Consider the following 15,670-nt stretch of genomic DNA (forward strand, 5'->3'; position numbering starts at 1 on the left):
TGCATATAGAATGCAGGGACGTGGTGTGGTGTGTGGTAATTGTTTCCTTTGATGAGGCAGGTAGTCTCTCTCTCTCTCTCTCTCTCTCTCTCTCTCTCTCTCTCTCTCTCTCTCTCTCTCTCTCTCTCTCTCTCTCACCACCGAAACAACCAGCTGGAGGAACAGTGGTACAGCCTCTGGCCTCCTTCTACAGTGCAGACCTGTTTTGCAATGATGAAAGTTTGTGAATCACTATTAGTTTCTGCCCTCAGTGTAAAAAAAAAGAAAGAAATATAGCACAGAAGAGATCTATACAGGAATCACCCAAGGTTTTCTTTGTCTTTGTGTGGCACTCACAGCTAGAGCTAGAGTTCTCCTGCCTCACTGGATATCATATGTACATCAAATGTGTCATCCAGTGGTTGTGTCCTCTTTCAAAGTTCTCAAGTAATACCAAGCTACACAATACAGCAGGTTACCACTATAAAAATCACATGACATGAAGGTGTTTATTGTGGTAAAAACTGTCATCGACTGCTTCCACTTCACTACTACTGCTTGTTGCATTCAGGTGCTGTCGGAGTTTTTAAATTAAAAATTAAAAATATGAGATATCCTGTAACGTAATAGTTTATGTTTAGGTTTATAACCAAGTCCTATTTCCTAGTTATGTGCACAATAAGTAGGAAGTGTTATTGTGGGAACTGTTGGGTTTGTAAAAAAAAGTTTATTATGTTATTATTATTATTATTATCAGGGCTGAGATTGTATAGTAATCTTTTCAGACACTGATCTGTTTCCTGCCTGAGCTCTTTTCTAATAAACAATTGGTGATTCAAATCCATGACAAGTTTATTCAAATATTGTTTCGCAATTGTGACAGCTCTTTCAGCAATGTGGTTTTTTTTTTCCCGGTCAAACTCAAACGCACCTGCCTTAAGGTGTGTGTCGCACTTGTCCGAGCTGCACCCAAAGGCAGCATGTCTCGATACAGGAAGTCTGGAAACTTTTCAAAGTAGTTTTACGTGCATCACACGCACGTCTCGCCGCGCACACGCACACGCCAGCTGACAGCATGAGTGGGAGGAAGAAGATGGCCACACGGAGTTAGTATCTTCAGCCTGTTTCCCCTGGACACAGACACAGAGACGCGGAGGTAAGACGCGGAACATCCAGCTTCCTCCCCCCGGACCGCGGCTGACTCCCAGCCCGCCGTCAACACCCAGACATGTGGGAACAGGAGGAATTCGCCAAACACTGGAAGAATGAATTCCCCGACGGAGAGGTGCCTCGCATGGACCTGAAGTCGGTGGAGGACATCGAGTCGGAGCTGGAGGCGTGCAAGTCCAACCTGAAGCGGCTGCAGAAGGCTCTGGCGGAGGAGAAATTCAAGGTGATCTACCTGCAGACCACCGTGTCCCTGCAGAGGAGGACCGAGGTGCAGAGGTACCTGGGCAAAGATGAGAACTCCAACTCGGACTCGTTCGTCCTCCACAGCCCGGGGGACGGTGACGTGAAGCCCCCGGCTGGAGGTCACACCGCGGGGATCTACGGACCCTTCGGCCACGAGCGGAGCAGGTTCATCGGCAAGAAGGGCAAGCCCGTCCCCATCCCGGTGCCCCCGCAGAGAGCCAGCAAGGGCCCGGTGGCCCCCCCGCCGAACGACAACGAGGAGAGCAGCGACAAGGAGTTCGAGGACGCGGAGCTGAATGAGAATTTCGTGAGGAATAACTTGTTGGCACCTAAGAGCGGTCACAAGGACGGTCCGGGCTCCCACCGGGACCCCCGGCGGCCTGCCCGCCTCAGCAGGGACCTGGACTCCGGGGACGAATGCAAGATGTCCCCGTCCCTCCCGCGCATCCAGCGCAGAGCCTCCCTGGGCTCCGGGTGCAGCACCCCGGACCGGAGGAGCGATGGATACCTCAGCTCCGACCATGAAGACTCCTCTTCTGGAGGTAATGTCAACACCATTCATTTTTCACAGTAAAAGGTTAAATCAGGTTCTGTGATATAGGATGTCCTCTAAATCAAGGGCCATACAGGGGCCACGATTTACACAGAGGGGCCTGTTCCTGATTCAGTAGATGCATATTTACGTCATTCCTTGTTTACTGTTGGCTCTATAGCTTTCAGCCAAGCTTGAATAGCTTTAGAAAATGGTTCCTTGTTCAATCACATTGTCTTCTTCAAAAAAATGTCACAAGTTGTCATGTATTGTTTGAAAGTGACTAGTTTATTAAAATAATTGTACTGACAGGACTTCAAGGGCCAATCAGATTTGGGCGCTGCCCCCCCATTGGATCCACCCCTGCTCATTCAGTTTATGAATTTGGGAACTTGCACACTTACATTATCCATCACACGTGGACATTTATTCCAGATTCACTGAATAAGTCATGTTTTCACAGAATGTTTTTTATCAGCCAATCCAAGCATTTCGTTGGCCTCCGATTGCCCCAGTATAAACAGACCAACATGAGTGGGCTCAGCCTCATTCACTCTCCTGCAATGTAGTTTCTCCCGCTTGCAATAGACCAACTGTGGTATATTAGATTTATTTGTTTCTGTCTCCTGCTTCTACCTCCCCTGACGAACCAGTAGACGTCATCAAACAAAAAGAGACCCTGCCTAAAGTCTGGCTCAGGACTAGACCAACAAGAAAATTAGTGTTGTGTAGGAGTATAATCAGACGTGACTTAAGGGATCTAACACCTCTTACCACAAGGTTTGCAGAACCCAAGCCAGTTTCAAGGTGAGGCAAAGCAGGAAAATAAACGACCGAAGTGAAATGAGATGCAGTGGTTTCACATTGTATTTGTTTTAACATCAGATGGATAAGCCGTTTCCGTCAGACTGGATCAAAGTCATTCCGTCTATGGGATTTTGGTTTAATATGGAAAACGTAACTTATGCCATTGCATTGGAGTATATTTTCATTGCGTGAAGTGGTCCACAGTCATGTATCCGTATGCAAAGTAGTTGAGTGTTCGTGCCAATTCACCTGACCCAGCATTTTCAGAGACAGAAAACCCTTTGTTTTGATACATACAGTACCTGATTCCACCTGCATCTATTGTAGTTTGCTATAAACCAGATTCCCCCAGCCTTTCCCAGATCTGTTCCTACATACCTCCTGTTTCTGAGGTCTGCAGGCAGCTCCTCTGACCTCATGACCTGGTTTTTGCGCTGATATACATAGTCTGTTCAGTTGAGCAACCAGCTGATGTGTGTCTTTCCAGATAATTTCCACTGAGTTGAAGTTACGACATGTGGAATCCAGTCACAATGTCAAGGTGTTAAAAGCATCTCAAAGATTAGGTCAATTACACGGGTCATAGCATAAGGTCATCACTATTACATTTTTTGTCAAATCTTTTTTAATTGTTTTGCTCATTATGAAGTAATGCATGCGGTTTGATGAGGGGAAACATGCATTTTTGTTGTTATTTCAGCATATGGCTGCAACCTAACAAAATGTGAAATATTCCGATGAGTCTGAATGCTTTCCACTTTACTTACTGTAAATATGAAATGTTCCTCACAGAAAAATCTCAACAGTAGAAATAATGTTTGGGGTAATTGTTGAAGCCCAAAACCAAAGGCTAACTTACTGCTGCTTTTTTTCTTTGTGTAAGGAGTAAGGACTCCTGCATGATCAACATGAAAGCCAACATGATGGATAGAGCAACGGAGATTTTTTATTTCTTTAATAAAGTCTGACACGGGTGAAATGTTAATATAAGTTCAGTTCAACTTTACATGTAAAAAAATCACTAATATGATACAAGGTGCCGTAAAGCAATTGTCAACATTGTAGGAAATGGTTAGATGGGAACTGAACTGTATTTCTTAAGAGCTTTACTGGTTTAAGCAACCACTCAGATTCATACAGTGCATATTTAAAACTCCTCACTGGCTCAGCATCTTGCCCACAGATAGAAGATGTTTGGAGGACAACTGACTTATTGGATGACTCACTCGACCTCCTGAGCCCCAGCTGCACTCATGTGAGGAGAAGATGGTAAATGTAAAGCTAGCACCATCAGTTAGCTTTGCTTTAAGAGTAGAAGCAGAGGGAAACAGCTATTTACTCTGTGTGATTGCTACAGAATATGCCTTCTAGGAACTCTAAAGCTCACTGATGTGTTTGTTTAATCCTAAGTGTAGTTTGTTGTGTTTTTTTGTGGGTTACTGGGCCATACCATGTCTTGTTTTGTGTTTCAGTTTTGACTGAGAAGGAGTAAGACTCCAGTGACTGGTCCTGGTCAGGAAGTAGTCTGGCACACTTCCCCCAGTTTTTACACTAAGCTAAGCTAACCGTCTCCTGGCTCTAGCTTCGTATTTACAAGAACGTTGACCTATCGCTGGTCCCAGTTGTAGGCTCAGCGTGAGTAGCCTTAACAATATGGAGCCAAAGTAAAGGTCTGCTCTCCACTGATTTGTAGCAGTTTGTGGTGTGTGGTTTAGTTATCTTAATGGTGTACATGTGGAAGCAAACGCAGTAAGCACAGTCACTTCCTCAAAGAAGTGAGACAGCATTTACAGAGACTGTCCTCAGCACGTCACGAGTCAGGAATGAATGTCTTATTTGAACGTTAAAATAGTTTGAGGAAGAAAACTTTTTTTTGGTCACATCCTCGTGCCCCTGTCTGTCTCGTCCATCAACACAGTGTCTTATTACTGTGATTAGAACAGATTGTTAGCTCAAGAGTTATCACGATACCAACATTGTAGACTTCGATCTGATATTAGTATAACAAACTACACTCAATACCCTGATAAAACGAAAATACATCATGTTATGTTGAGCACTATTGTTCATGTAATACTTTTCTTAGAGGAAAACACAATTTATTTGATTGGTTAACTAATACAGGGAATAGATGTACACAAAAAAACATGGCCAAAAGGGAAATTAATGGAGATTGTATCGTTTTATTGGCTCATAGTTGTATTTTTTCATGTTTTTCATTGGACTGCACTAGTATATTTCTTAGGGCAACATCCACACTATTATTTTTTCATTTGAAAATGCATTAACTCTGCCACGGATGAGCCTAGCGTCCACACTACTGCAGATTTTTAGAGCTGTTAAGACGGAGATTACAAAAATTGCTGCAGGCCCAGTTTTAGTTAGAAAACTCTGGGGCTATGTTTTAATCTGGACGGGCAGAAACGGAGAGGTTTGGAAAATAATGACATCGACACTAACAACCACCTCTTGATTTGGTCTTTTCTGTCATGATGTAGCCATTGCTGATTCAGCAGGTTCATATTACTTGACCCCTTTCTGAAGAAAACAACTGGCACTAGCCTCGACTATCAGTGTAGAATTCAACATGGATAATGGAAAAACGCCATTTTCAAACTAAAAATTATAAGTGTTCTTTAGCCTTAAAGTCTAAAGGTTTTAATATTAAAACCAAGAAGTATTTTTGCCTCAATCTGACACCAGTGCAGTAAAACTCGATTGTTTTTCTTCATGGAAATATGAGGAAATGAAACACCTGTGTTGAAATGCTGAACTTTATCACAGAGATACAAACATGTTGGTATCTAAATGTATGTCCCTCTTCCTCTTCCTATATAACTCTGTGGGTCAGTAAGGATAAACACTTACTGTAAGTCTCTCAGTCTGTTCCCTCTTTCATGTCCAACAGGATATTGATGTTTTGCTCTGACAGCTGAGAGAATCAGTGGAAAGTCTTGTTCCTGGATCAAAACAATGGAGGGTGTGCGGAACTATGGGAAGACCTAGAGGCCTTTTTATGGGGTCCTTCTGTCTGCACACTCACACACCAGCAGTGTGCTCATGCCAGAGGTCTTGCTCATGTTGGTGGCTTTGTGTAACGTGCGTTTTCTGGGAAGGGGTCATCCATCGGGTCATGTGAGTGTGACACCATAGGTCTCAGACAGTATAGTCCCTGATTCACCTCTGATTCACTGCAAAGTGTTGGAGGCTAATCCAACATCCTGCACTCATCCACTGCTTATTGCAAAACCAATGCAGTAAGCCTTGTGTTGTTTAATTAATGAACTTGTTGTCATTGAAAACCTCATAGAGCAAGTCTGAAAAGCATCAATAACAATACCAATCATTTTCCCTGGGGGTGTTTTTGTTTTAGATTATGTGCGTCAGTCATAGGAATGATGACTGGACCAGTTTTCAGTTAGCCTAGTTATTTAAAGCATTTCAATGGATACATATCAGTTCAAATATTTTTAGCCCTCAGAATATTTATAAAAAAATCTATTTTTACTTCAGCTGTTTTATTAAACCTGATTGTCTCATGATTTAACTGCTACATAAGTTTTAGTGGGCAACATAAGTATGATCATTTACCTTAACTGTATTGGGTCAGTCAATTTAAACCTGTAAGCTCTTATGTTTTTTTTTTGCGAACAGGAAGTTTCATGTTCCTCTTACCTCTAACACACTGCTTTGTTTAACATCTTGTTTAGCAAGCACTTCTGCTTAGAAGCTTGTGTTTTCATCCCTGTTGTTTGTTTGTCTGCTAGTTAGTTGGATTATGCTAAAACTACTACACAAAACCAAATAGAAGGATGTGGTATGGATCAGAGAAGATCTCTCTTTAACATTGTGTGATAGGTTGTAACATTTTCACTGATTTCCCAAGGAATGCTTCATGGATCTTGATGCAAGGTGACTGATTTCTCTGAGTGTGTGAAATTTGTTGCAAGGGACTTTTGGGCCTTGGGTCAGGTATGCACTCTACTGAACTCCATTTGATTTGAAAGTCTGCATAACTTACACAGAAGTGGCTTTTTTGAAAACCTTGTGCGCAGCATGTTAAGATGAGTATATCCACATAAAGAGATATTTTGTGTTAACAAGCATTCTGTTGCTGGACAGTGGAGGTATCATTATGGTATTACGGAGTGAAGGTCCTGTCAAAACATACAATTAGTTGATAGCATGTTTACACTGCATGTGTATAAGTGGCATTTTAATCGCCATGTTAAAATCAAAGGGTACATGAACGGAGCTTTCTTCTGGATTTCAAGGTGAGATATTCATCATATCCCACATGACAGTTGCAACACTGAAACGAAAAGTTACTGCATTCATGATTTCCCCCTCGCTTCAAAAGTAGACCACAACTCATTTCCTGCTGTTCACAGGATTTATCTCATAAGATCAGGAAATACCCCCCCCTCAATTTTAAACTGTTTCAGCAGACAGACTTGGCTACACATGATGTGTCGTACCGCTAATGTTCTCATGCTTGTGGAGAAGGATAATGAAAAGGAACATGATTATTTGGAATGAGGATATTGAAACGTTGGTGCAGATAACTCGTCATGTGAACTAACTTGTCAACAGGTGCTCAGAAAAGAAAAAAAAATACTGACATTAGAAACCAGTTTTTGCCACTCTGCTAGAGAGTAGTTGTAAAGCATGACCCACATGTCTTCCCCTTTCGCTGGGTTGGCTCGTCTTCCTCAGACATGCAGGGCTTGTCCAGGCCTGTGCTGAAGAGCATGCGGAGCAGGGAAACTATGAGCCTGTCATGTTTAATGCTGTCATTTTAACGCTCAGCGGCTTGTTTGTGCTTTTATACTGAATGTAAATGATAGTGTTTTGGCTGTGAGGCTTCAGAACATACGCTTTGGGGATGTATTATTACTGGACAGCTCACTCACTACACTGTCTTACTGTGATGGGCAGGCTTTACTCTGTGGCAGACAGTCCTCTTGAGTGTGTTGACAAAAACAAATCAGGCAAAGTCTATTCCAGAACTCTTCTCTTTTATTTCCACATGGTTGTCTGTGCTCTGTCAGCTTGTTGGCCCCCTTATGGTCACACAGAAACATAAAGGGAAACAAAGGCCTCTATCATAATGTTCAGAGAATACTCATTTACTGCCAAAATAAATTAATTGATCAGTTTAAATGAGCAGAAGTATGGAGCCACATCATCAGTATAAACTGCCCTTTTTAAATCAGCACAACTGAACAGCTCTTTTATGATATTTTATTGTGTTATTGTTTTAGAAGTTTTTTCAGCACATGTCTGTATTATGTTTTTTGGTCTGTTTTTGCTCCTAACCATCAAGTTGTATTAAAGTTCTTAAAGAGCTAGAAAGGGTCAAAGCTGTAGTAGACAGCTGTAATATTGTTTAAAAGTCAAACCATTAATTGAATACTCAGTTAGTTGATCAACAGTGAATTTATCAGCAATTCTGAGGCAGCTAAAAAAAAAATTATATATATATATATACAGTATATGATATTATTATATTGGATATCATTATGTCTTGGAAAAGGAAAGCTTGGGGAAAAAAAAAAATTGAAGATCACCTGCTGCCCTGTGTGTCTTAGTGATGGGTATTTTTGACTTTTCATATGACTCAATAATTAAAGCCGCTACAAGGAGTTATTGATTGGTTTTAATATTGCTGCCTCTTTATCAACTACAACAGCAAATTAGACAATCACAAAGAAAGTGGCCTTTTCTATAAACTATTGTCAATGTCTGTCGCCGATTCCCCACTAAGTCAGGGCAACTATTTACGACACTGGAAACGCCTTTGTCTAGGCGGAGGGAGATGACACAAAAGGGGGGCAGGCTACACGCTAGGTTAAATGCTAACCTGTACAGACCAGCACTCCAAGTCTGTTTCTTGCCAGCTCCATGTCTCTTACAAACAAGATGGATGAGATCCTGAATTCATCACTCTGCTTCCTGCAAACAGCTGTGTGTAATGGTGTGGTTTGATATTCCAGCCAACTCTAAGACTTGCAAACAGATCCAATATTGTTAGGAGTTTGTCTTTATTGACAAATGGGTTCAAAGTATCTTCATTGTTATATGAATATGATGAGTATCTTGATCTTTGACCCTCCCTCTTGTGGCGCTCTGCTCCCTGCGCGCAGGAATCGCTCTCAGTCTGCATCTTAATCTGAGCTATACAGTTGTTCCTTGTTATGTTATATCATTACAGTAAAAACATTATAAAGAGAGCTGCACTTTTTCTTGGTATGTGTTCTGAACTCACTACATGTATCCTTTTGTCACTACTTCCAAATTGAATGCACATGCTGTCTGAACCGAGGTTTTTACGACAGGTGACATTGGAAACACGACCGCTTTTGTCCTCGGAGGTGCCAAAATTGACAATGAAAAGTTCCTTTTAGGATCTTTAATCAAAAATAAAGAAGATGAATTGATAATTAAAATATTTATTATTAACTAATACTGTATTTCTCTTGCATTTGTGATTTTGATTACCTTGGATCACACTTCTGTAGCAGCTTTACTTTAATTTATTGGCCCCTTGGAAACCTTTTTCACTGTGATTATGCATCCATCCAGTGATTCTATTTCATATTCTCCACGAATAATGTGTCATCATTCTGAGCTAGAAAATAATATAATAAATAAATATAAAAATGTTTTTAGAAATAACCTCCTTCATTCTTTAAATCTAAAATATCTTCAAAGTGAAGACAGCCAAAGGATCGGTGGCTTTAAATCCTCAAAACTAAAATAGCATTGGTGGTGTTACTTGTCCCCGCGTTACCTTGGTGATGAAAGTGTCATCACGGTTGTTCAAGGAGTCACGCAGGGTGTGATGAGGAGATGTGGGTTCTGAAGCATCACTGCTTGTTTATCATGCAGGAGCTGGTTAATTTTGTTTGTGCGGAGGCTGTGACCTTAGTTGCACATCAGAGGTGTGAAATGCAAGGCTAGGACTCGGAGACAGAAATAGAAAGATGTGCAAATATGTGAATAAGAAAAGTGCAGGATGCTAAATGCTTCTGAACATCTACATGATGCAGTATGTGCATCAAATTCTCGACTGTTAAGCTTTGTTTCTCACAGTGTCATTTATGGCTACATCTAATCATAGGAACCCAGGAAGTCACTGAATAAAACAGAGAAATAACTTAATGCATATTGTAAATAAAGCCGTTTAATTTTTGTAGTGCAGTAAAATCTGGTCCTGACAACAATATGAACTCCAGGCCATAAAAGGGCAGCTTAGTTAACTGTTCATGATTTTCCACCATCTTAGGCTATATCCACACCACTATGTTTTTGCTTGAAAACATATCAACTCTGCTACAGATACAACTCACGTCCACACTACTCTAGTTTTATAGACAGCTGGTCCCGTTGTAATTTGAAAACTCCAGGTCTTTGTTTTGGTCTGGACGAGCAGCTGATGAAGGCACACACAACTGCTTGCAGGTTGGGTCTTTTCTGTGACGGTGTAGCCTTCGCTGATTTGTCAGGCTTCTGTCACGTGAAAAACAACAAGTATTCGCCTCGACTAAAAGTGAAGAACGCAATAATCTATCAGCATGCAATTGCCTAGTGCCATGAGTGGTCGGGGGATACGCGTTTATTTTGAACGGGGATTAAATCTGATACAGAGCCAAAATCCCTCTGTGGACGGAGATCATTTTAGTTACAAAAATGACATTTTCAAACATGGTAGTATGGATTTAGACTTACAGTTCATGGGAAACACTGTCCGTTTGTACAGGAGTGTTTATTCATCCCTACAATCAACAAAGGCGTGGACCTCCCAGGGGTTCACGATTAGGGACAGAGTTATGCTGCGAGTGTTTTCACATCAAGTGGGGCAAGGAAAGAGCACTGGGTGATTCAAGGTAATGGTCACCTCTAGAAACAAAGTATGCTCCATCCACTGACAAAACCCCCCCTGCTATTCTGTTCTTACCTCCCTGGAGACAAAGCTGAGCTGGAATGCCCCCTCGCTCACCCTCTCTTGCCCTGCGTCAAACAATTGTGTATAAGGCTAAACAAACAAACTGAGAGTGTCTCACACACTGGCTTCCTTACACATTTTGGCTTTGAGAGAGGATTATAATACCCGGGGGGGCACAGAAGCACAGGAAAAGCCTCATACTGCAGGTCAAGTTGAGATGATCAGCTACAAGATAAAGGGGCGTCGGACAGAAGTGGTTTCCTGTCAGTTAACTGATTCAAACAGCCCTGCTAAGTGAAACTTGAAAGCTACGTTGAGTTTACTCTCAGTTTCTATTTGTATTCAACAGAAATTATGGGAATCATATTAGCTACCAGGCTTGTATTGACAGTATATGGAAAATACATGTTCAGGCTAAGATATCTCCACCACATCTCTCCACTAGCCTCCAGATCAAGAGTAGTGGAGTAGACTCACTTCATCCTGTTCCCTGTGTTCCAGTTTAGATATTTCCTTTTATGGAATCCTAGGTCTGCTAAAACTGTGTTTAAAACACTTTTTGATAAGTCTCTCTGGAAGACAAGCACTTCGTTTATGCTTTGCTATCTGCCATTTTTAAATTATATAGGCATATTTGACTTTTTATTGACATTTAGATAAAATGTATTTCTGCCGGTGTGACATTGGCTGCCATGGAAACAAGTGAGTTGTGTGTGGTAAGGACATCGGGTGAGTGTTCAACCATCTGTGTGTGTTATGCATATTACAAATCCCTGTATCTAGTATGAAACCCTAAAGGACATCAAATTCAGTCAATAAAATAGTTAAGGATATAGATAATTGTGTAAAATATTTAAAGTAAAGTTAGGGTTGGTAATCCTGGAAAATCTAGTGAGACTAAGTAGTTTTTACAGACTTTATCCGCCTGGTTCCTAGTATAATCTCTGTAGATTTCCAGGAGAATTCGATGTGTGAACTCAGAGTTGACCACGGTGTTGGGGTGCTGTAAACATGATCACGTGATCTCGGCAGCGGAGGTAAATACGTCGCTAACCGTCTCTGTCTGCTGCACCTGGCTGCTCCACCTCTCGCCTGAATAATGCAGAGGATTTCTTACAGTTGTCAACTCGTCCGTGCAGAGAACCTCCCGCTGTGTTGTGCATGTCTGAAAGGCAGACTGCCGGTAAACTCCGTAGCCAATTCTTCGGATTTTACCCGTAGGTCATGTATATGATGTTGTGCTGGTAAGGTTGAAGTCAAACTTGTTTCACTCTCTGAAATGCAAATGAAGGCTAGTTTAATCAAAATATTTTACCTATGTTTCTGTCACCCTCTTATTCATTCAATTTCCGTTATTTTCCAAGTATGAGCCTAAAACTAGATTGAGCTCATTAACAAAGCGTGAGAGCTTCGTAATGAGATGATAATGAATGCAGTTGCAGCAGCCAACTGTAGACTTGTCGCAGCTTGTTGTACAACAGAAAGGAGTAGAAACAATTTACACATCGATAGTTTCATACATAATTTAAGTATTTGTCGAGTTTTTTAACAGTTATATATAGCATTTAGATCATGTGTTGCATGAGAAGGCTGAACGCTATTAGTGACGTATTCTTCTGGTCATCTGCTGATTTTTAGACATATGTTTCTATTTTCAAGAGGTTTACTGACACACTAGTTAACAACTTTAACTGTGTGAAAAACTTTATAAGGGAACCTCCAGAGAAGCAAAAGTAATGTAGATAAATACGTTTTAAAAGGCAGAACATACAGACTTACAAAATAAATGCACAATGTTAAAATAGTATATACTTCTTACAAAGACATTGACTTAATAGGAACAAATAAATATGTAATATGAATTAACATTGAAGGCAGAATACAAATATTCAATTTTTCAGTGTACATTATACAGTATAATCGTTATATAGGTTGATCAGATATGTGGATACTGAGGTTGAGCTTGTTTGTGTTGCTGTTTGTTTAGTTTTTTCCTCTTTTTTTGTATAATATATAGTTGTGGGTTTAATAATAATAATAAACTCACAAGGTCGTTTACTAGTTTAAAATGAAATATTCAAGGCAAACATTAGGAAACAATTCAAAAGAACTTGAAGATCAGACTGTATCAGAGCACCGATATAGAAATAATATATGTTACAGATGAGAAAAGAGTAACGACAAGATAACATAAAATATAATAAAAAATGTTTAATATTAGGACAAAGCACATCTAGAAAATATGTCTTTAAAGTCCTTAAAGCTTAAAATCAAATTTAAAATTAACTGGAAGCCGATGAAGAGAAGCTAAATAATAGATTGAGTGACAAGCCTGGCTGTATAGTGTATTATATGATATTTTAGCTGTTTCCTATTATTTCATGAAGGAGTCTGAAATTGACATTTGCTCAGAAAGCTCATTGTAACAAATAGAAAGGCACACTTCATGGGTCTGATGCTTATTTTTGTATGTGTCGTTGTTATATCATCAGCTGCTCAACACAGAGGTATTTCTTCTCAGCACCACAACACATCCATTCTTTGCCATGTTTTTGTCACAAGTTTCCATCTGTGTCACTCTCAAGGAAGCTATTTCTGTAGTCGGCCTCACGCTGGGGAATTGATGAGAAATAGGTCTTCACTGAAGCAGATCAAAAAAGCTTAAACACAAAGGTATTCTCAGTTGTCTGTCACGGAGTGGTGCGATTATAATCTTGAGGAAATCCTCTGCTACGTTCATCACTTTCACATCCTCTTATTGCAAGGTGGATGTAAAACAGATTGAAATGCACTATAGAAAACATTTTGTGCTTTCTAGTTATGCTGCTCTAATAATAATTTTGTACCAAATAACTTTGTCCTAAGACAGTCTGGACGGGAGCTCTTGCTAGCTGGTTATCTGTCAGTGTCGGTGTCGGAGAAAGGAAAGAAGCGTTAGGGTTTCAGGTCACAGGAGCTCCTGAGGTGGGTGTCAACTGTCGTTCTGTGTGATGAAAGAAGCGGCTACACCGAGTGCGCAGGTTCTACAAGTATAAACAGCATAACATTTAAAGTAAGATCACTCGTGTAGAAAGTATTTTTACATTGAGTTCAATCCGTTTTCTCAGGGTGGAAGGATTTCCTCATAAGACCAGACGCGGGTGGTTGCTGTTGCCCTTTATATTTGCTTTCTAGCCGAGAGTTATTGGCAAATGAACTGAGAGCAATGCAACACAATGCTGTTGGCTCACTCACACACCCTTTGTTCTTCAGCCACACTAATTGTGCAACTCTCTCTGCCTACGCTTAATTGAATGCCTCATATTTGATTTTGTTTTGTTTTACTTATGGTTTCAGTATGAAGAGGAGAGTGTCGCATGGTTCTGGTGACTTTTACGCTTTTATAGTTTTGTTGTCTGTGGCAGCTCTTTATAGCAGTCACCTGTTGGTTTATACTGCCTCTCAGTTGAGATGAGGAGGGCGTTGTCATGTGAAAAAAAGAAAACCAAAGCAGGAAAGATTCTCATGACACTTTGGGACATTAATGCCAAAAACGATAATGTCAAGGTATTTAAGCCTGGACGTGTCACGTGTGAAGATGTAAAAATGACTAATGCATAAATGTCTCTTAAGGGAGACTATCTATTATAATTGATGAGATGTAAGAGAAAAATATTTAGATTTACTATGTTGTAGGGTAATAAATGGTAATTAACTACAGGAAATAGAAATGTACTATGTCAACAAAATATAAATGGTAACAGTATCGCACATGTATGATATGGAAGTTGCACAGATGGAAAATGATTATTGCACAGTTAAATTAGTTGAATTAGTTGAGTATTATTCCAAAGACCTACAGAGAATGCTTCAGGTTCCTTTTTTTTTCTTTTACCACTGCATCATTCCGGAAATAAAGCTAAACAGGTGAATGGTTCTTCATGTGACGTAATGCTATTGAGAGCTCACTACAGCTGGAGGGGCTCCAGAGGGATTGTGTTTACGGCACCCTCATGTGGACATGGATAATAATATTAAGTAGTATGACAGTTTTGCTGTTTTTGCTGCTTGAGCAATAATCCACTGATGTGTCTTAGAGTGGACTTGTTTCCCCATAACCTGTTTAATTACATTTGTGTGCAGTGTTAAAGGAGCATGCTGACAATTTTGAACATTCAGTTCATTTACTTGGGCCAGAGTACTTCTCATTCTGTGATTAAAGTGGAATAACTCATTCATATATTCCTTCAACCTTTATTTTAACTCAGAAATACATTGAGACCTCATTTAAAGTATAGCCGCATACAGAAAACGTACAAAATGTTCCAAGACACCAAGAAAACACAAATAAGAAACGGAAAGATTAGCAAATTAGCATAAGCATAAGTAGTGGCTACTGCAGTGTAATCCAGTTATTTAAGTAGGTACGATGAGAGCTCACATTAAAATAAACAGTGAGGTGATGTAAGGGGGTAAAAGACCAATAAGGGTCTCATAGAGGCCAGCGTGTCTCTCACCTCAGAGAGAGAAAGAGACCTCATTTAATTCATAATCTAAAACAGAAATCATGATGTTGTCATGATGTTGTAATGAGAGTTTGACTCATAAAAGAGACTGAAAGTCAGAATATCTCTGCTTCTGTTACTTTGAATATGACCTTACTTCTCTCAGTCTGCTTCTTGTCAGAATTATGTACATTTATGGGGCTCTTATTAATGCATTTTTTGCAGCTTATGACGATTATAATTTTGTTGCATGTCAATAAAAAGGTCTGTTGCCAGGTGTAGAGTATCTTTTCATGAGCTCCTTCACTTGTGCTTGCAGATATTAAACACTAGAGTGCAGTAGTTCTTTATTTAGACACCTTCAGGACCTTCACTGTGCTGCCTGTTCCCTCTGTTCATGTTTTTTGTGTGTATAAGTCACTGTATAATTAAAGCTGATGGCAGCTTTAAAGGCAGTTGATGAAATCTGTCAGTTGCATGTGTACAGAAAAGGAAAACTCTTTGTGG

At 40.2% G+C, this 15,670-nt stretch overlaps 1 protein-coding gene across 1 annotated transcript in view; it reads left to right on the forward strand.

Moving 5' to 3' along the window:
- Positions 1-1,016: 1,016 nt before the first annotated feature.
- Positions 1,017-15,670, forward strand: part of abr (ABR activator of RhoGEF and GTPase) — a 125,111-nt gene continuing 110,457 nt past the window's right edge. Inside the window, exon 1 of the mRNA XM_061086017.1 lies at positions 1,017-1,934. Within this exon, the coding sequence (XP_060942000.1) occupies positions 1,208-1,934 (727 nt within the window). The 5' untranslated portion in view covers positions 1,017-1,207. The remainder of the gene's footprint in view (positions 1,935-15,670) is intronic.

The sequence above is a fragment of the Limanda limanda genome, chromosome 14, assembly GCF_963576545.1.
Source record: "Limanda limanda chromosome 14, fLimLim1.1, whole genome shotgun sequence".
NCBI lineage: Eukaryota > Metazoa > Chordata > Actinopteri > Pleuronectiformes > Pleuronectidae > Limanda > Limanda limanda.